The sequence below is a fragment of the Cygnus olor genome, chromosome 17 (genome assembly GCF_009769625.2).
Source record: "Cygnus olor isolate bCygOlo1 chromosome 17, bCygOlo1.pri.v2, whole genome shotgun sequence".
Classification (NCBI taxonomy): Eukaryota; Metazoa; Chordata; class Aves; order Anseriformes; family Anatidae; genus Cygnus; species Cygnus olor.
In genome coordinates this window covers 3629445-3648931 of record NC_049185.1, presented here as the reverse complement: position 1 = coordinate 3648931, position 19487 = coordinate 3629445, and the positions used below count along the sequence as shown (strand labels likewise).

The following is a 19487-nucleotide window of genomic DNA, read 5'->3' as shown; positions in this document are numbered from 1 at the left end:
CACCTTCTGTACCAGTTCCTCCAGTTTAAGAGTTTTCTCTTTCTGTAGGAAGGATGAACTGGTCCCATGTGGTTTAGATAACCAGTTGCTCAACACAAAGACAAGCCAAAGCAGGATGATGGTACAAAAAATCCTGATCTGAGTTGGCTCACGGGATCTCTCTGATCCATCCCTGGGAGCAATGGGGAGGTTTGCAGAAACCAGGAGTGACTCAGTTCTGATTTGTGAGCTGAAGGATGGGGGCTGGAGAGCCCTGGCAGGTTTATCCCCAAAGAGCAATTCTAGCAGCTCTTTGGGGATAAACCAGGAAGGAATGAGCTCTTCCCATTCCCCTTGGTCAGTGCACTCCAGGAAGGCATCCAACCTTTGTGTTAACCACACTGCTAGGCTACTGCACATTGGCCAACACTACCCTGCATATGGGAGATGCCTTCTTTCACCAGTAATCTAGGAAGCCTCGGTTTTACCAACAATCTATGAGACTTCTGAGTGTGTAGCAGCTTAGTTTGAGGAAAAAATGGTGAGTGCACCACTGAATAAGCAGAAATATAGAGAAAAGGAGATGGGTGTTCTGCATTGCAACACAGCTGACCTGTGGATGCAGCATGGCATGTAGTGTTCCTCTTGGATTCCCAATCTCTTCAGTCCCAATGGGTACCAAAGTAACATTAGTGGTGCTAGGGGTTGTTGTCCTTCTGTCCACCTCCTGCCTAAGAGTAAACAGCTTCAGCCCCAGAGCTGTTTCCTTGCTCTGAAAGCAGGTGAGATACCACAAGTTGCAATTCCCAGGGGAAGACTTAGAAGGAAATTAAAAACAGAATGCTTACAGGCCCTCCTCCTGGCCCTAAGGAGCCACGTTTCATGACATACTCCTTGATTGTCTGCCCCATAAGAAAAGCACAATCCTTGTCTTACGCACATACCAGAGCGGATAGGAACCTCAGCTCCAGATTTTGGCACTCTCTATCACCTCTAAACAATGCCTTCTCTTCCCTATTCCCCATTGCTTTCTGCTCCCATGAGGAAGTACTGAATCAGGTGGCACAAATGAGAGAGAAAAGATCTCCAGCCTCTACAAACCCTTCCCTATTTCAGCAAAACCAGAATCACTGGTTTTACCTACAAAATAATCCAGAGAGTTGCTCAGGGCTCTGCAGCCGGCCTTAGCTCCTGGGGACCCACCACACCAAACGCTTCCTAGCCCTGCAGCTCTGCAGAAGCAGGACAGGGAATACCACGAACCACTACTTACTGTTTTTTGTGTTTTCTTTCTTCCTTTCTCTTACTTTTGGGGCTTGAAGAACTAAATAAGAAATGGCTAATTAATTCAGAGATTTCTGTTCTGATAAAGAGCCACACAATCACACACAATGTTACAGCTAAATTGCCCAAAAGCGTGCAATAAAAAATTAAAGGGATGAATGATTCTCTCTCAGCACAGGGGGTCTGAGTTCCTACTAACAAAGCTAGCACATGGGCTTGGACAAAAAAGAATCCCCAGTGGGATCAGCTGTCCTGCTGGCTTTCCCATAGAGAACTGGAATAGTACATGCATGTACTGGGATCAGGAGCATTCTTAAAGTACACAACTGGAAAGGCACTGAGTCTGAGTGTTTCAAAGATGGACACTACTTGGAGATGCAGATGAAACCATAAAAGAAATGAAGGCTCAAGATGCAGGAAAGATACGACATTGATGACTGTTGCTGGGGCTAGGTTTAACCAAGATGCCCTTTCCAGTTACATGCTTGGCTGCATAGGTTGGGCTGGAGATCTGATCCCTATGGGATCTGAGGAAAACAAAGCTGAATAGGACAAGGGCAGCCCCAGATCCACAGAGAATGAGGGAGCCAAGGGGTTTCCACCAGGAGACAGAAGTGTCTTCTGCCCCCACCCAGTGAATATCAACCTTGTGAGATCCTGAGAAGACCGTTAAACTATTATTTCTAAGGAACCACCCATACTTGTTCAACTCTTACCTGTGTCTTCTCTTCTTTGAGGATAACCTGCAAGACACAAATATTTACATTGAATACAGGGTTTAACAGAAGTGGAAATCTGAATCAGAGACAATATGGTAAGGCCCATCTATAGACTGAGCACCTCCCATGTCCCTGGTGGTTCCCTTTTCGCTAGTATTGCCTCCGCAGTCTTGCACTGCAATTAGCTTGAAGAGATAGAAGTGAGTCCAGTCCCAGGTTTTCTGTATGGAGGACCATGTAGCAGTCAAAGGAGGAGTCCTTTCTGCATAATAACCTCAGAGCAAGTTCACAGCCAAACCAGCATCATGACAAGTCTTTCCTCCTGGAGCATCCCTGGGATGACACAGGAGCCATCATGCTGGTGGTCCTCAAAGAAAACCCTGGGAGCATGGAGGTCACTTTGCAGTGAGGCCTGACCCCAGTCTACTACACAGCCTGATGGCCCATCTGAGCTTCTAGTCCAACATCCCACAGAGGACATGGCCTGAAGTTCTGCCTAGAGGGGCCATGAGATTACCCATGGCAATTGGGATCTGTAGCTGACGTGTTACCAGGTGTCTGGAAATGATCTCCATCAGTCACTACTGCTCAATGGTTGATCATGCCGCTTTTTGGAACCAGATATACTTATCATCAGCTTGTAGGGAGCACAAATGCGTACTACAGGTGGAAAGCCAAAAAGCATCTGACCCAAGACAGCTATCAGAAAGTGGTATCCGTAAAAGAGCATAAGAATCTCTTCTTGGAAAGGATTTATTTTAAAGGGATTTCTATCTCCTTGTATCTTCTTCTCCCTGCCTTCCTCTTTAAGAAACATGCTCTGCTTTTCACCGTTAGCCACTTTTGGTAGCTTCTCGCTTTGATTCAATAAATTATAAATACATGAACTTTCCAAGGGAGATGGCATCCACTGTTCTCTGCAAATATTGATTTAACAGTTGAGGGAAAATGGTAAAATATTTGCAATTTTAAAATTTCATCATGCTTTTTAAATTAAAAATGGACTACAGAAGAGGGAAGGTGGAGGCAGTCCCATGACTTCAAGCAATGTGAGGTGAGCTCTCACCCTTGCCAGCACGGTTGGGAGATGGCTGTGGGCTGGGAAGGGCAAATCTGATGGCTCCTGGTGCCTGGGGAGGGAAGGGGCTGAGATGTGGGCATGGGGAGCTGGCCGGATCCTCTCGCTGGTTCAGATACTGCCATTTTCTGTAGGTTGATGGAAAGGGGAAAGGAACTGGTGCCAGCTCCAAGCACCAAAACTGCTGGTGGCACAGGGGACAGGAGCCATGTGAAGTTTGACAGCAAGATTACGGAGCTGGTGGGGGCTGTGCGGGCCTTGCTTTGACCTGGCTCATCTGCCTGTCTGTCTGTCCATCCATCCGTCTTCTCTGCCACCCTGACAGTTCAACAAGCCACCCCAACTGCCATCTCGCCTTCTGGTGGGGCCCTGCTGCCTCGATGGACACCATCACGAATGACTACGAGCTGTGGGAGGGCAGTAACGTCTCCCACCTCCTGCCCAGATGCCCCCTCCGAACCCAGCACAACCCTGCACAGCCGACAGCCAGCCGTGACATTTCCAAAGGAGAAATACCTGTTTCTTTTTCGTTTCTTGGAGCTCTTCTTCTTCTTCTTCTTCACAGGGGAGGGGCTGTAGGAGGGAGACCTGGGGGGGCAAAGGGGTGTCAGGGGCTGCATGGCCCCCTCACCCCTCCGGGGCCTTCCCGGCCCACGTCGTCCCCGGGCTCAGGGCCTGGGGGGTTTTGGGCTGAGCCCAAAAAAAAGGTGTGAGGGGAGGGCGAGAAAATGGCGGTGCCTCATGGGGCCTGCCAACGGGCCCCGAGCCTTCAGCCCCTCACACTTCCATTTTGCATCCGTTTTCTCCCCTCATGCAGCGAGGGCTGCCAGTCCCCTCATCCCCACATGCCACAGCCCAGGCTCATGCCCTCACCTCCGGCGCTTCTTGCGGCCAGACTTCTTCTTCTTCTTCTTCCCCCGGGCTGGCGGCGGTGCGCGCTCCCCATTGCACGAGGGGCTGAAGAGGGGGGGAAAACAAAATATTTTAAAATTAATAAATAAATGCACCATCTGAATCATTTCGCTTGGGGCTGCTCCCTTCCATATGCCACTGTCCCCACCAGAGGGACAGACAGGGCAGAGGGATCACTCTTCATAGCAGATCAGGGGTGCAGGTGAGCACCTAATTACCCTCTAATGAATAATTTGGTCACACTTTAAATTAAGTGTCTCCTGCATGGATTTAATGAAGATGTAATGAGACAGCCACTGTACGTGAATACAGTGCCAGCTGATTATTTAAGATGTGTTTGCTGAGGTTAATGAGTCCATAACAGATTTATAGGTTTTGTTGCTCTTTGTAAATATGCTTTAAATAATTAATTGGCATTTAATTTGCATATAATAATTATTGCAGTCAGATGCATCTAACGATAGTAAAAGACATGACATATGTTAAATAGCAATTGATTAGAAAAATATATATTTATTGAGATGCTATGGTAATTTAGTAAGCAATGTATATCTTGCACAGCTGTTAAACCTTAAAAAATTGTGAACTAATTTCTTTTTAAACACATGACACTGAATCATCTCATGTTTCAGCGAAAAGTAAAATCCACAGTTAATTAAGAGCACTGGACTGAAAATATGAAGTGTCTGGGGGATAGCAACCCCAAAAAAAGGTAGACTGATAGAAAGAAGGGCACTTGGTCTCTGCCTCAGTTTCCCCACTGTTCGTCCCATTGGCAGGAGGAGCCACCTGTGGGGACGTGAGTGTGGCCTCGTGTTTGGAAAATGTGAAGAGCTGAGTATTTGCTGCAGACAGAACGAAGGAAAGGACATTATTGTGAATATTAGTCCTATGGCAGAGCAAGCATCCTGGCATGTTGGCCTCTCAGGTGACAGGGACAGCACACTGGTGGTCCCAGTGAAGCCACCTGAAGAGCTGCAGCTCAGTGCCAAGCCCACCGGGAGCTGGCCCTGCTGCCAGCCAGAGGCAGCAGGTCACAAACATCACTTTGCAGGGCAGGCACGGGGACAAGGAGCTGGAAGACCTCTTCCCAGTGTCTGACTGGGCACAGACAAGTGTATCAGGGACTCTGAGGGAAGAGAGCTGTCCTGGTGAGGGGGTGAGCAGAGGCTTCATCCCAGACCCCACTGAGACCATTTCTATGCAGGAGAGGACCTCAGTTGCCCTAGTGAGATAGCAGAACCTAGGGACAACACAAATTTGGGCTCCCCAGCAAGCAGGAGCACATCACAGCCTCTTTCTCAATCAAGCCCTGCCATGGCCAAACCAGAGCTTGGAGAAACCTCCAGCCTGTGCTCCTGAGCCACAGGCAACTCCCGCAGAGCCCTCCTCCTGCTCCCGAGATGAATTCTTTTGTCTTTGAAGTGGAAGACTTCTCCCTGGGCTGATCCAACTTTAATTGTTCTTCTGTGATTGTAATCAGAGTCTAATTAAAAATACACTTTAGATTATTGTTCCGGTTAGCCTGCAATCTGAAGATAGGAAATGTGCTTTCTTTCTCTTTCTTTCCAGCATCTTTAACCAGATGGAGAAGCTTTAATCCCAGAGACGGTTCAGCAGGCAGCTCTGAGACCCCAGCTGCTTTGCTTTGAAGGTTTCATTCATTTTTTCCCCTCACAAGTAGTCAGGGGCAAACGATGAGCTGATAACAAAGTCGTGCCCTAATGAGGGCAATGCAGCTAGTCTGATGTGGGCATGGGGAGGTGGGAACTGCTGAGGTGATCCCCAGCTGGGGGAACCCTGCAGGCCCCATTGCACATGGGATGCTGGCAGGTCACCTGGGCTGTCTGCAAGGGGCTGCATGAGCAAGATGTGGAGCAAAAGGGAAGTGCGGACACTGGGTTTTATGGAACTACAGCTCACGTGGCCACCCAACCCATCCACAGCTTTCACAGACCCCAGCTGGGATGAGGATGAGTATATACTCTCAGGTGTTTCCTCTGCTGACACCCCCGTCCCTTTTGGGGTGGCCCCGTCCCCTACCTGCGGGACCTGTGGCGGGCATGGCTGCGCCTCTCCTTCCCTCTCGCCCAGCCGTTAGTGGTGGAGGCCTCCTTGGACACACGGCCGCTTGGCTTCTCGGGATGTCTGTCCTCTGCAGGGTATGGCAGGCAGCTGAGTGGCCCACTACAGGGTACCGAGACAGAAAGAGCAATAAGGAAGGAAAAAAACAGGGGAGTGAAAATCCCAGGAAAACAAAGGGGTAAAAAAAAAAAAAAAAAAACTTTTGCATTTCATACACCATCCCCAAATCTGCTGTTGCATTGCCAGTCCCTTCCTGCCTATCCTCTTCCCCCAAAGCATCCCCCTCATCAGCACCCAGGTGGAAGCAAAGCTCCCTCCCCACACCTACAAACAAGGTGCTGGGCCAGCAGCACAGCTGGTCCTGCTGAAAGCCCAAACTGGAGGCACTGGGGCAGCCCATCAGAGCCAAGGGGAACCACCTTAGCCTTGCAGGTGCCTACACAAGCCCTGGAGAACCCATGCAAGCAGAACCCTGCAGACATTTTTTTCAAACAGAAGGACTGATGCAAAGCCATAAACCACACCTGGAGGGGGCACTGAGAACACCGTGGTTTTGGTGTCATCCAAAGTATTATTCAAATAAATAAAGCAAGTGTCAGGGTGTCCAGGGCAGGCTGCAGAGACTGTCACAGCCGCTGCACATGGGATGAAGGGCTGGGGTGTGCACATCTGGGGGGTTCAATGGGCCCAGGAGGGTGTCTAAAGAGCAATGCCACGGTGAAGGAGCACGTTAGCCCTGGCTAGCCTTGGCCAGAAGCATGCAGCCCCTGGCAATGTCCTTCTGCCTGCCCCTGTCATGCACAAAGCAATTTTGGGGGCTGCAGTTGGCCCAGGAGCAGCTGCAGAAGAGAGGTCACCCCTATTTCCACTTGTGCTCTCAGCCAAACCCCACCTTCCCTAATAGCTTCCTCTTTCTCGGCGCACATTTTTTATGTCTGAACATTTTAGGGATGTGCCTTAGCCAAACATAAGCACTAGGGTTCAACGGGGGGAAGCTGAGGCAAATATTTCCAGCCCAGGACATGCAGGAGGTGGTGCTGATGTGATGGTCTCTCTGGCTTTAAAATCTATTACTCTAACTGTAATAAATCCCCCGGTCTCTTCCCAACATCTATGTGGTTTGTAACCATCCGGGAAGCTACATGGTTAATTGCTTTCTTTGCGTGAGCTAATTAGCTTGTGGCCTTTTCTGAACCCCTTTTAAGAGCAGCCTTCTGAGGCTCAATCATTAGGATCCATTAAAAACGTCCCCAAATTAATGACCTGTGCAAAGCCAGGGCTGGAGCAGCTCCGGGAGCAGAGGTGGGGGCTGTCCCCGGGTACAGTGGGTGATGTCCCCCACCCTGGTCCCTGATCCCACTAATGGCATTTTCAGGTCCCGGGGTTAAAACATTTTGGCCTGGAGGCGAACAAGGGCTGCTGCTGTCCTGCAACACACCATGTACCATTTCTTCTGGGCTTGGAAGTAATTATCGATGGAAATAATTATTCTCCAATCCCATCAAAGGCTGGCTTTGATTCAACCAAATGTTCTCCTCCGGTGAAAGCTGAGAGTCACTAACACGCTAAACCGGCTGGTAATCCCTGCGCGTTCAGCTCCACGGACATTGATCGAATATAAATATATATGTAAGTGTATATATATACTTTGTAGTCTTTCGTGTCTTTCATGCCTGGCATAAAAGCTCTTGCAGTTTGGTGTGAAAGACCTCCGCAACCTTAGAGGGAGGACTGTCACACCTTCCCCTGCAGGAAGGAGAAAGCCTCTGTGGAGTTTTTTTTTGGGGAAAAAGAGCTTAGTTTGCTGGAGGCAGCCCCAGGAGGGCAGCAAGGACACGCAAGCAATGTGACTGGAAGCACAGGCTTCCTCTGTGCAGGAGACATCCCTTCCCTTTGCAGCAGTCTCTGGTCCAGGAAGATTTTGGGGGCAATTTTTGCCAGTTTTTTGGTGGATGCAAGGGGAGCAGAGGGCACGCAGGGCTCTGCCCGGGTGCTCGCCTCTCCCACCAGCCCAAGCACTTCACTGCTTTTCCCAACCAGGCTGCATTTTGGTATTGTTAATGTGAAGGGGAAACCACCATAAAATGCTGCAGCCACTTGGAGAATGGGGCTGGGGCTGGCAGCCGGGCTATGGCAGCGTGGAGAGGTGGCTGCTGGCCTTTCGCAGAGGGCGAGGCAAAGGCAGAGGGTATTTGCAGCCTCAGGGAGCAGAGCTCTCTCACAAACCACCACCACATCTCCATCACAGAGCTCAGTGCCATGGCCACGTGCTGTCTCATCAGGCCATGGACCGTGGCACTCAGTGACGCAGCCCCCTCCCCTGTCCCCGGGCTCCCGCGTCCCCCAGCCATCTCCTGCCACAAAGCTTTCATCAAGCAGCCTTTCTCCTTCTCTCCTTTCTCTCTGGAGGAGAGAAAAAGCTGGAACGGTGCCTTCCTCGTGACCTTTCAGCTGCGGGACTCCATTGCCAGGGCGGCAGCAGCAGCAGCATCCCTCGCCTCCGCGGGACCAGCTCCAGCATCCCCAGCCCTCGGGGCCAGTCCAAGGCCCCTCCGCCCTTCCCAGCAGCTGTGCAAGCAGCAGAACAGGCACAATGGGGCTGGATCATGCCCACCAGGCTTTTTTTTTTTTTTTTTAAAGATTTATTTTACTTCTAGAGGCACAGGGGGATTGGGTGCTGGATGCCCAGCCCGGTGCTGCAGGGATCTGTCTGTGTGCACGAGCGCTTTGGAGGCCTCCAGCACTGGCCACGCTTGGCAGATCCACTCCAAGGGCACTTCCGAGCTCAAGACAGAATATTTGGGAAAACCAATATCAGCACTTCACTACCTTGCCCTTTTCAGCCCCAACTGGCTCCGCATTCCCATCACCTTGGCAGCCCCCGGTGTGAAAGCAGGCACAGCTCCAGCCGACTGGAGCCATGAAAGCTCAGAAGGTTAAAGCATCTCTGATGAAGCCTAATAGTTGCAAATATTTCACCGGCAGAGCTGATGATGGATGCCTTGCTGAGGGACATCAGCCCGTGAAAGGACACGGGCACCCGTGGCCCCAGGAAGAGTGAGAAGTGCCTGCAGCCACGGCGGTGGGACCCAGCACATCGCCTCTGCCCGGCGCCTCGGCTGCTCCGCACCACTTCGGGCAGAGGAGGTTTTTCTGTGCCGGCAAAATTACCCTTTTATTTTCTCTCCCACTTTCTGTCTCTTCTCAGCTGATTGAAAAAGAAAATTGTGGAACCATTCCTTCGTCCCAGGAGAGGGAGGGGGGAAAGAGGAAGGTTGTAAAGACATTTCCAAGCCCAAACTCCAGCAGATGTGTTTACATAAATCCCTTTAAAATACGCACTAAAAATACCTCTTCAAAATTAGGAGATGGGGGAGATTGTAAAGTGCTTTCCACAAACACAGACACACAAGCACCCCACGGCAGGTTCCTTCCCCACCTCATTCAGACTGTTATTATTAGTGCGGCAGGAGCCCTGCAGTTTGTTATTGAAAATTATAATAGCAAATCACCGAGATATTTTCCCTGATTGCACAGATTCCAAGCCAGTTCCATTTTAATCTTCTCTCCACTATTTTCCCGTGCATCAGCAGAGGCACCAGCTGCAGAAAAGCGCGTGGTTTTTTTCTTGATGCAGTTTAAGCACAGAAGAGAAATACCACTCTCTAATAGATGTTTTTCATCCAATTTTCGCCACCACGCCTCGTTCCCCCTCCTGTGATGCCCGTGTCCTGCTGCAAGCCCGAACACGGCGGTGGCTCCTTTTGCTTCTTGCCCTCCAGAAACGCTTCACGACCTCCTCTCATCACACCCCGGGCCAAAAAAAAAGAGCAGCTCAGCTCTTTATTTTCCAGCAGCTGATTTGCCATGCATGGCTGCCTAAAAACAGAGGCGCGTCCCTGCTGGTGGCGGGGTCGGTGCCAGGTGCTCCAGGGACAGAAGCGATGCTGCCGTGAGCCATCCTCGTGAGGGTCCCCACAGCTGCATGTCCTCCTCCCCAGGGGCTGGACAGCCCCGTGCCTTTCCTATTCTCAAATCCCCCTCCTTAGGCAAACACCCTCCGGGTCCCCACGCCTGGAAAGGTGATGGCAATGGCACTGCAGCCAGGTCCCATCCCACGTGCAGCGCCGGGTAGGGCCGCGGGCGCTCGTCACAACGCGCCAGTTCCCCCTGTCTGAAGCCCTGCTCCATTTGGCAGTGCGAACGGCGGCGAGATAAATAGTTTATTTGCCAATAACATAGCTCGTTAACTTTTAATCGAAGAGCGGGTTGTGAGCACACAGCTTCCAGGAGCGATGGGAGGTTGCTTTGAGCACGGATCAGGCACAGGGCACGTTGGCAGGAGGAGAGGATGGGGAGATCCAGCTGGAGAAGCTCCCCTGGAGCAGCAGCAATCCCTCTCTATTTCTTTGCCCTTTTTTTATTTTTTTTTTTAATTCCCACTGGAAAAATAATGGAAAACCCGTCCGATAACTCCAAAACCCAACCTGCCTGCACAGCATCCGCCTGCCCAGGGAGCAGCTCAGGTTGGTGGGGACAGCGGATGGAGGCGATGGCCAGCTTCCTCCTCCAGGATGGGGACGGGGACACTCAGACCCCGTAAATAAACCACCCCTGAGATGGGGTCCCCTGAGTGTCCCCCACTTGGGACTTTTCTCTCTAATATCCACCCCACTGTGACACCCTGGGCTACACAGGGCTGCACGGAGCGGATGTCCCCGCACGGGGACGCGTGGGCAGCGCAGCTTCATGGCTGGGTAGGTTTGGTGTGGCTCCAGCCCTCCTTTCTCCAAACCCCCCCGGTGCTGTGGGAAACACCTCGGCAGTCTCGCCAGCTGCCTGGAGATGGGTGGCAGGGGGTATTTTTTTAAAGAGGGTTTCTAGGAGGAAAGATGGGGCCTTGCCTCTGCTCAGGAGGTCAAGGTTGGCGTGCCCACGCCACCAAGGGCTGCTTTTGGGGCCAAGCCAGGAAAAATCCCTCCATCTCCGCTCCCAGGTCTTGTCCCCAGCCACCTCCTCCTCCCTGCAACCCTGCACATGGTTTTAAATCAGCAGGGAAGAGCAAGGGGAGGATATTTATGGGTTTGCTGCTCCCTAGGGGGAAGGTCTGGAGGAGGCAGCCGGCTCCTGGCCCCGTGGCTGGAGATAATCATTTCCCTGCTCAGCACACCCATCTTTAATTGGGTGTAATAATAATTTTATTGCTTGCCGGGATTTGTGGGGCTGAACTAATATTTGTAAAATGCTCTGCTATCCTCGGCTGAAAGGCAGCCTAGAACGGCAAAGCCCCCGTGTTATCCACATTTGGATAATCCAGAATTATTCACAAACAAAATCAAGATTATGCAAATATATTCATTACTTCCCAGAACACCTCCAGGAAAATAGGGGAATTAGTCTCGTTAACAATTACCCGCTATGTCAGCGCGTGGCTGAGCACACGGGCGCACGCGCTCCCTGTCGGCAGTCACCTGGGGCTCGTCCCGGGATCGCACGGTGCTGGAAAAGGAGGGGAGATTTGGGCTGGGGGTGGCCTCGTTGTGCCCCTGTCCCCACACTGTCCCTCGACTTTGTGCACCCTGGTGCTGAGCCCGGCTTCATGCGGCGCAAGGCAGCCGCGTGGTCGGGGCGTGCTGGATAAAGGTGCGCTGGAAACCCCGCACGGTTTAATTAATGCCACATGCCTTTCACTCCACGGGTTGCGTGGGTTGTTAATTATTTTTATAAAGAAAATAATTAGTCCCAATCAAGGCAGAAGCTCTCCAGAATTACAGCTCATTAAGCGCTCTCACATTTTTCTGTTCTATAAAAAGTCGTGTGGCGCTGATGAAAATTACAGACCCTTGGTAGCAGCATTAAATACAAATCCAGGCGGTGTTACCATCCTGTTACCACCAGCCGCATCGCCTTGGCTTCAGCAATTGCAGCTGGAGACGGAGTGCAGGGGTTTCTGCTCTCTACCTGCTCCGCAAAGAAGCGCTCTGCCCGTTAGCGTGCCGGGACCAACATGACCCCCAGCAGCGGCTCGGCCAAGGACGTCCCTGAGGAGGTGACAGCCACCGAGGGGAAAGGGGCACCTCGGCGAGGGGTTGAAGGCGAGGGATGCTCAGGTTGGGTTCAGCTCCCCCATGGCTAAAAGAGGGGACAAGGAGCAGCCTCAGAGCCGTGGGGTCATCCCGGTGGGACACAGGATGTCAGATGCAGAGGGGTGCTCATGGTGGGGTGCCCCGAGCATCCCCAGCTGGACCATCCTGACGTGCTGGGACCGGCCCTATTGAACGCCGCAGGGGCTTCACTCAGAGCCTAATTGAAAGAAATCAAAGCACGGTGAAGGGAGCTGAGGCCAAATCAATAGCAGAGCAGCAGGGAGGGCAAGCGGGACTCCGTCTGCGCTGCCTCTCCACCATGAATGGCGAGGTGAGCCCCGTCCCCTGCTCTTCACGTGACAAACAGGGGCTTGGAAGAAGGCAAATACAACATGGGCAGCTGAAAATAAAGGTTGCTGGAGTAAAACCAACAGCCTCAGCAGGGCAGCTTGAGCACAGCCCTACCTCCCCTCCTGCACCCTGCACGCCAGAGGAGGCTGCTCTGCCAGCGCAGACGCTGCGGGCCACGGTACGGCACATGTAGGTCACGTCGTGTTGGGGGCACCGCTCTCACAGGCAGCCACCCCTCAGCTCCAGCTGACCCGCAGATTAATGCAGCGGGGGGTCCTTAGCTGTGAAATCTCTCTTAACGCAAAAATATTTCTCTCGCTGGGCAGTAGCCGATTCTTCATCCTGACAGCAGCGTAGCTGAAATCCCAGCCTCCTGCCCCGGTCCTCTCCTATCGCACGCAAAGTGCCGCATTCAAGCACACCCAGGCAAAGCCAAAAACCCCAAAAAGCCCCCAAACCCCCAAAACCTCAAACCAGCGGCCCCAGCGCTGCCCTGCTATGCTGGGGCGATGCTCTGCTGGCATTCAGTGTTGGCCAATATCCATTTTCTCATCGTGGCCCTTGGGTTCCTGAGCACTTCCAGCCACTTGCACATGCAGATGAGGTGTGCACCAACCAAGCCCCTGTTCCTATCCTTGGGATTTGGGATCGAGCATCACAGCGGTGTTTGTGGCCCCTATCTGCTCGCTTGGGCTTCCTCTGGCCCCGGGAACAAAATGGGAAGGGGGGCAGCAAGCAGAGCAGAGCAATCCTGGAGGAGCAGCACCCTGCTGAGCACCTTGGTCCTGCTGCCCACCCAAGCACCCACTGGGAGCACACTGGGAGACCCCCCAGAGCTGGGCCGGCCGCAGCCACCTGGTCTTGTCTCATTAATGGAGAGACATCAATTAAACACGGAGCGTTAAACGAGTCATCAGTGAAGCAATTAGCCCCAACCGCAGGCTGGGGGCTCAGGGACCCAGCTCAGCCTTGAAACGCCCGCCTGAGCGCCTTCTGCCCCAAAAGAGGCATATTTCAGCCCAATTCTGCCATCCTGCTGCAGGATGGCATCCTGCTAGCATCCGGCCAGCTACAGGGCTGGCTCCCTGGGAAAGGGCAAGAGCGGCACGGGGTCCCCAGCACATCCCCCCACTCCTTTCCCCCTTTCAACCGAGTTCATTCCCACTTTTAGCTTTTTTTTTAAGCCCTCCCTGCAGTCCCCGCTGCAATGGCAGGGAAGGCGCTCCCGTCACTTGCAAAAAAAAAAAAAAAAAAATTGCTATTTTTACAATCCCGGCTCCCTCAGCTGACAGAGGAGCCAGCCCCGAGCCTCCTGCAGAAGGGAGGCTGCGTGGCCTCTGCTGCCAGCGGCGGCACCGGGCAGAGCCCCGCTGACCGTGCCACCAAAGCCCAGCACCTTCCCTGTCCCCTCCTGGGCTGGAAGCTGCGGCAAAGCCCCGGTGCCAAACCCAGCCAAAAATGCGGGTGGGATTTAACGCCCTGCTTCAGGCTTTGCAGTGACAAAGAGGTTTCAGCGGCCGCTGGAAGAAAAGGTGGAAATAAAGAGAAAAGGGAAGGGCGGTCATGCACGAAATGATTTCATTTTGCTCATGCGGGGAGCGTGTTTGATAAGTTCATTTTATAGAAAAATGGACCTAAAGAAAGGCCCGGCTGCGAGACAGGGAGAGGTGAGGGGGATGAAGGCTTCAGCCCCCTGGGGTGGCAGTGCTGGCACCCACAGCCCCACATTTTTATTACCCAGACCTCGAGGGAGGGAGGAAAACTCCCTGCAGGCTTTATGAGCCCCCTTTTCCAAGGTGTCCCCAGGGGGACCCCACGCACGCCAAGCCAAGATGGGCTCAAGCCAGTTTTTCGGGCGCATCTCTGATTCCCAGGAGGGGAGCAGGAACACGAGGAGTGTTTTCCCCAGGTTTCCGCAGCTCCCCTGCCCCGTTGGGGTTTTGGGGGCCCTGCAGCATCTCTAACCTTGGCTTCATCCTCCAGAGCCCTGCGAGACCCCTGGGCATGCAGATGCAGCCTTTGGGGGACGTCTGGCAGCCGCCAGAGCCCAGCAAATATTCTCTGACGAACTTTTCCCCGTTGGAAACGAGCCCGGCAGCAGCCCAGCGGAGGCAGGTGGACGGGGCCATGGGGAAGGAGGAGGAGGAGGAGAAGGAGGAGGAAGGCACCGTGGGTCCCGCGAGCATCCCCGGCTCTGTCCTCGCAGCCTTCGCCCCGGGCTCCCCCCAGCAGCCCCCGAGCTGCCTAATTAGCGCTGCCGCCGCCGTCCAGCTGGAGCTGGAGGGCAGGGGCAGACAAAGCCTCCCTATTGACAGCACCCCCGAGGACTGGGGGGGGGGGGGGGGCTTTTCTTCTCTTCCCCCCCCTTCCACTTTTCTTTTCAAGCCCCGCTCCCCCCGTTGGGCCGGGGCCACGGGCTCATTAGCGCTGCGGCTCGTTGGGAGCGGGAAGGAGCAGATGGCAGCCAGGCCCTGCCGCCTCTCCCCACGGAGCAGATGCCCGGCAGACAAGGGGGGGATTAGCAGAGCCGGGGGGGGCCGCAAGCTGGGTCCGTCCCCCCCACAAGCAGCACGCCCTGGTGCCGATGCTCGGGGACCGACCGGCGTGCTGGGGGCTGCCGAAACGCTGCAGGTTGGGATGGGAGAGAGCTGGCGCCCCATCCCGTCCCCAAACTCACCGGCGATGGCAAACCGGGCAGCAAAACTGTGCTCGGCCCCCCCCCAAAACGCAGTGACCCCCCCTCCCTGCCCGCCACGCGTGGCACGTCCCGGGGGACTGGGGGTTAAAGCGCAAATCCCCGCGCTGCCCTGGTGTGACCCAGTTAGGCCATCTGGCAGGCACGGACACAGCCTCGGCCCCCCCGTATCCCCCCGCAACGCCGTTACCTGCCCCAGGGTGAAGTCCCCGGGGTGACCGGGGGGTGACAGCGGGCGGGTGACAGCCCCGAGCCCCTCGGTGCCCCCCTCTGCGTTTCCCGGCCGCGCTGCAGCAGCTGCAGGCTGCTCGCCTGGTAATTCGGCTCCGGCACCAAAATAACAAATAGCCACCCACAGCCTTCTTAAAAAAATAAGTGAAAAAAAAGAGTCGGACGAGAAGAAAGTGAAGATGGGAAGCGACCGCCTCGATTTTTCCCCTTCCGCGCCATGAAGCGCTCGGGAACCCCTTCACTTGGCAGGAGCCCCCCCGGGGGCACGGGCAGCCCCCGGCTGGGCATGGGCAGGATTAATGTATTCCTTTGTTCCGGGGATGAAACGTGGTTTTAGCAGGGCTTTAACCCGCTGAACCTCCCAGGGAGCTTGATGGGAATTAAGATGGAAGGGGATTTATCTCCGGGAGCGGCGGTGAGGGATGGGGCAGCACCGTGCTCCGTTTTGGGGGGCTCGCGGGGAGCCAGCTGGGCACGGAGCCTCCCAGGGGGGCAGCGGGGCCAGCTGGAAGGAGGAAAATCCCCTTCTGCAAGGGGAAAACCCTGCTGCCCCACGGCTGTCAAGTGCGGGAGCAAACAGAAAGCCAGCTGGTCAGCGCAGCACCTCGCTGGGCTACCTGGCCTCCCCACCTGCCCCCGGTGCCGCGCGGCTTTAGGGGATTTGCTCCTAAATTAGCCCGGCGTGCTCTCGGGGCCACGAGGCCGATGCGATCGGTGTTGCTGTGAAGCCTTCAGGAAAACCAGAGTGGGCTTTATGAGGGGTGCAGAGCAGGCGCCCAGCTCCGAGCCTTTGCCAGTTCCCAGCGCCGGTTCCCAGTTTCCCAACCCGACCGACGACGCGGGGAGCAGCGGCAGCCCCAGGAGGCAGAAGCCTCGCTCACTCCCTTGGGAAAACAACGCCGAGAGGATGGCTTTAACCAACATCGAGGCAGCCAACAAAATAAATTCGGATGCTCCGAGGCTGGGAAGGCGCTGTCGTGAAGAAGCCGCACGGGTCCTGGCGCATCCGATGGCCCGGTGGGTACCGGGTGGGCACCGCTGCCCCCCCTTGCCTTTTTCTGCGGGTTTTGGCCCCAGCTGAGCATCTGGCAAGGCAGGGGCTGTGCACAGGGGTGGCCACAGCCCCTGGGCAACTTGTCCTGGGGGGGGGAGGGGGGGACGACATTGCCCTTCCCTGTCCCCTGGGGTGCTCCCCCCCGTGTCACCTTCCCGCGGGGTCCGGGTGCTGCAGGGACAAAGCCAGTGGGACGCACGCCCTGGGGGCTGCACGGTGGGGCTGGGGGCGACCCCACTTTGCGCCTGGTGACCCCCCCCTTTTCCCCCCATAGCCCAGCCAGAGCTTTCCAGCCCCCTGCTCAGAGGCAGTCAAAGTTTCCCGAGCGTGCATCAGCCTGGGGACGGGGTGCCCAGCCAGCGGGGGGGGGGACAGAGAGCCAGGGTCCCCCAGCCCTGTGCACGGCGCTCCCTTGGGTCCCCAGCCCCTAAGCGAGACCCTCGGGGGCGGCAGAAGGGGGGCACCAGCAGGGACTGGGGAAGAGACCGGTGGTGGTGCTGAGCCGGGGGTGGGTCCCCGAGCCCTTACCTGGGCAGCGGCTTGCGGGCGGTGATGCTGGCCACGATGATGCTCTCGGGGCGCGGCGTGGCCACGGCTTTGAAGGTGCCTCGCCAGAACTTCTCGAAGAGCTGCTTCTCGCCCTGCTGCACGCTGGCCATGGCCCCGGCACGGCTCGGCACGGCTCGGCTCGGCTCCGCCGCTCTCCGCGGTGCTGATCGCTGCTACATCCCTCCCGGCCCCGCACGGCTCGGTTCGGTGCCCTGGGTGATGCGGCTCGGGGACGGCCCGGTTCGGCGCGGCTGGCGGGGGGCGTGTGGAGCCGAGCCGCTCCCGGCTGCCGTTTTGTGGCGGCGAGGCGGGGAATGGGGCCGGGCCCCGCCGCCGTCCCCTCCCCGGTGCCGCCTCCCGCAGCTGCTCCGCCGGGAGCATCCCTGGACCGAGAGCATCTCTGGGTCTCGAGCATCCTGGATCCGGAGCATCCTTGGGTCTGGAAAACCCCTGGATCCGGAGCATCCCTGGATCCGGAGCGTCCCTGAACCGGGAGCATCCCTGGATCCGGAGCATCCTGGATCTGAAGCATCCTGGACCTGGAGCATCCCTGGACCAGGAGCCCCAGGCCGGTCACTGCCCACGTAGATCACCCATTTTATCACCCAAATGGGTCCAGGGATGCTCCCCAGGAGCAGCTCCTCTGTGGCTGGGTTCAGCCTCGGGTTTTGCCCTCTCCCAGCTCCTCACTGGGGCAAAAAAAAAAAAAAAATAGGCACCAGCTCGGATCGCCAAGAGGAAAAGCAGCAGAAAGCCACGGAGAGCTTTGTGTATCTGGTCCGCACTGAGATCTGCATGGGGAAGGGATTTGGGAAACAAACTCTTTCTTTCCTCCCCCTCCATCCTTTCCCATTTAATGGCGAGGTGGAGGGGCAGGGATGGGCTTTGCTGCCTCTCAGCCCCATCTTGGGGCAGCAGCAAGGAGGGAAACCCAAAGCGGCTCCAAAACCAAGGGCTCAGCACCCAGGGCAGGATCCGACCCCTCATCACCGGGGCACCTGGGCTGGCGCAAGGGCAGTGGCGTGATTCCCCCCAGCCTCTTGCACGGAGCGCAATAAAAACGTCTCTGGGAGAAAATGCTTCTCGGAGCCGGCGCTTGGGAGCACAAGTGAGAGCCGGTGACCTTGGGTGGCTGAGACGCTCGCTATTGTGCCTCGGCAAGCCGCGTGCTGCTTTATGTAAGCAGCTGGGGATAGCGGAGCCGGGAACAATAGGCAGCGGGAGCTGAGAAAAGAGGGAAAATCACAGAAAACTTGATCACCTCCTCGCGATGGATACAAAATTAGCAGGAGGCAGCAGGGCTGGCGGCGGCGTTGCCTGTCTGAAATCCTCCAGCCCTGCTGATTCTTGCTTTCTGCCCCCAGGCCCCGGGCTGCAGCCCTGCACCGAGAGCCACAACCCTAAAACCCTAAAACCTCTGGAGGCGGAGGCTGCGGAAGCTGCGGCAGTGGGGTCGGGCAGAGATCCAGCAGGGCTTTGTGAAACACAGCCAGCTCCACCTGGAAAGCCCGATGGGTTGGGACGGCATCTGCATGGGCAGAGAGCTCACCTTGTCCCATGGGGATGGCTTTACCCCTGGCTGGTGTCCCCCTGTGGCTTCTCAGGTGCTGCTGGTAGGGATGCCGGTGCCTGAAGCAAGCGGGGAAGGATCCCAGCCCGGTGCCAGCTCTACCCCATAAGTGCAGCTCGTTACCCCAACACCCAGCCCAGCACCAGCTCCGAGGTCTGCAGGATGAGCGCAGCCACCGCCAGCTGCAGCCGAGGCCCCATGGCGCCACGCAACGCTTCCACCCCGCCTGGCCCTTCTCCCCTCTAATCCCCAGGCCACCTGTCCCCAGATGAGCCCAGCTGTCCCCAGCTGTCCCCAAATGTCCCCCCCCCCAGCCCAGCCCAGCCCACACCTGGGGCTCGGCCCTGTCCGTTGGGCCAGGGAGCCCGGAGCTGCTCCGAATGCCCCCAAACTCGCTGCTGAAGGGGAGGAATAACAAATGTTTGCGCTATTAAATCAGCAGCACGGGTGGCGCGTGGGCAGGGGGGAGGCAGCGATGCTACAACGCGAAACCTCTCCTGGCGTACCTCGCGGAGACAGCAGCAGCCAATTAAGCAATTGGCTCCGTTAACGGAGGCTCCGAGGAATGCGCCTCCCCGCCGTACAACAACGGCGCTGTAATAAATTGCCTCATAAATAAACAGCCTGGAAAAGCGGCGCAAGATGCCCAGAAAAAGCACAGCGGCGTACGCAGAGGCAACGCCGGGTGTCACCGGCGCAGCTGCCAGCCCCGTGCCACCCCCTGGCGATGCTTATTTCCCCTTTTTCCTCCCCCAAACCCATAGGGCCAACCTCCCCTTGTCCCCCGGCCACCCCAGGTTTAGATCTGGGGGTGAGCAGCAAAAGAAGCCACCCCCACCGCGGCTGAAACCGAGAGGAGCGCAGGGGAGCAGTGGGGTGGCTCTGTGCATGCTG

The 19487-nt window shown here is 55.8% G+C and overlaps 1 protein-coding gene across 2 annotated transcripts in view; it reads right to left on the bottom strand.

Annotated features, from left to right (window-relative positions):
- SRRM4 (serine/arginine repetitive matrix 4) overlaps nt 1-17225 on the bottom strand; it is a 37362-nt gene extending 20137 nt beyond the window's left edge. For both annotated transcript variants that reach the window (XM_040576811.1, XM_040576812.1), the window contains exons 1-6: nt 17003-17225; nt 6016-6159; nt 3934-4017; nt 3577-3648; nt 1980-2006; nt 1253-1303 (exon numbers count right to left, since the gene is read on the bottom strand). In XM_040576811.1, the coding sequence (XP_040432745.1) occupies nt 1253-1303; nt 1980-2006; nt 3577-3648; nt 3934-4017; nt 6016-6159; nt 17003-17133 (509 nt within the window). In that variant the 5' untranslated portion in view covers nt 17134-17225. The remainder of the gene's footprint in view (nt 1-1252; nt 1304-1979; nt 2007-3576; nt 3649-3933; nt 4018-6015; nt 6160-17002) is intronic.
- Between the last annotated feature and the right edge of the window lie 2262 nt (nt 17226-19487).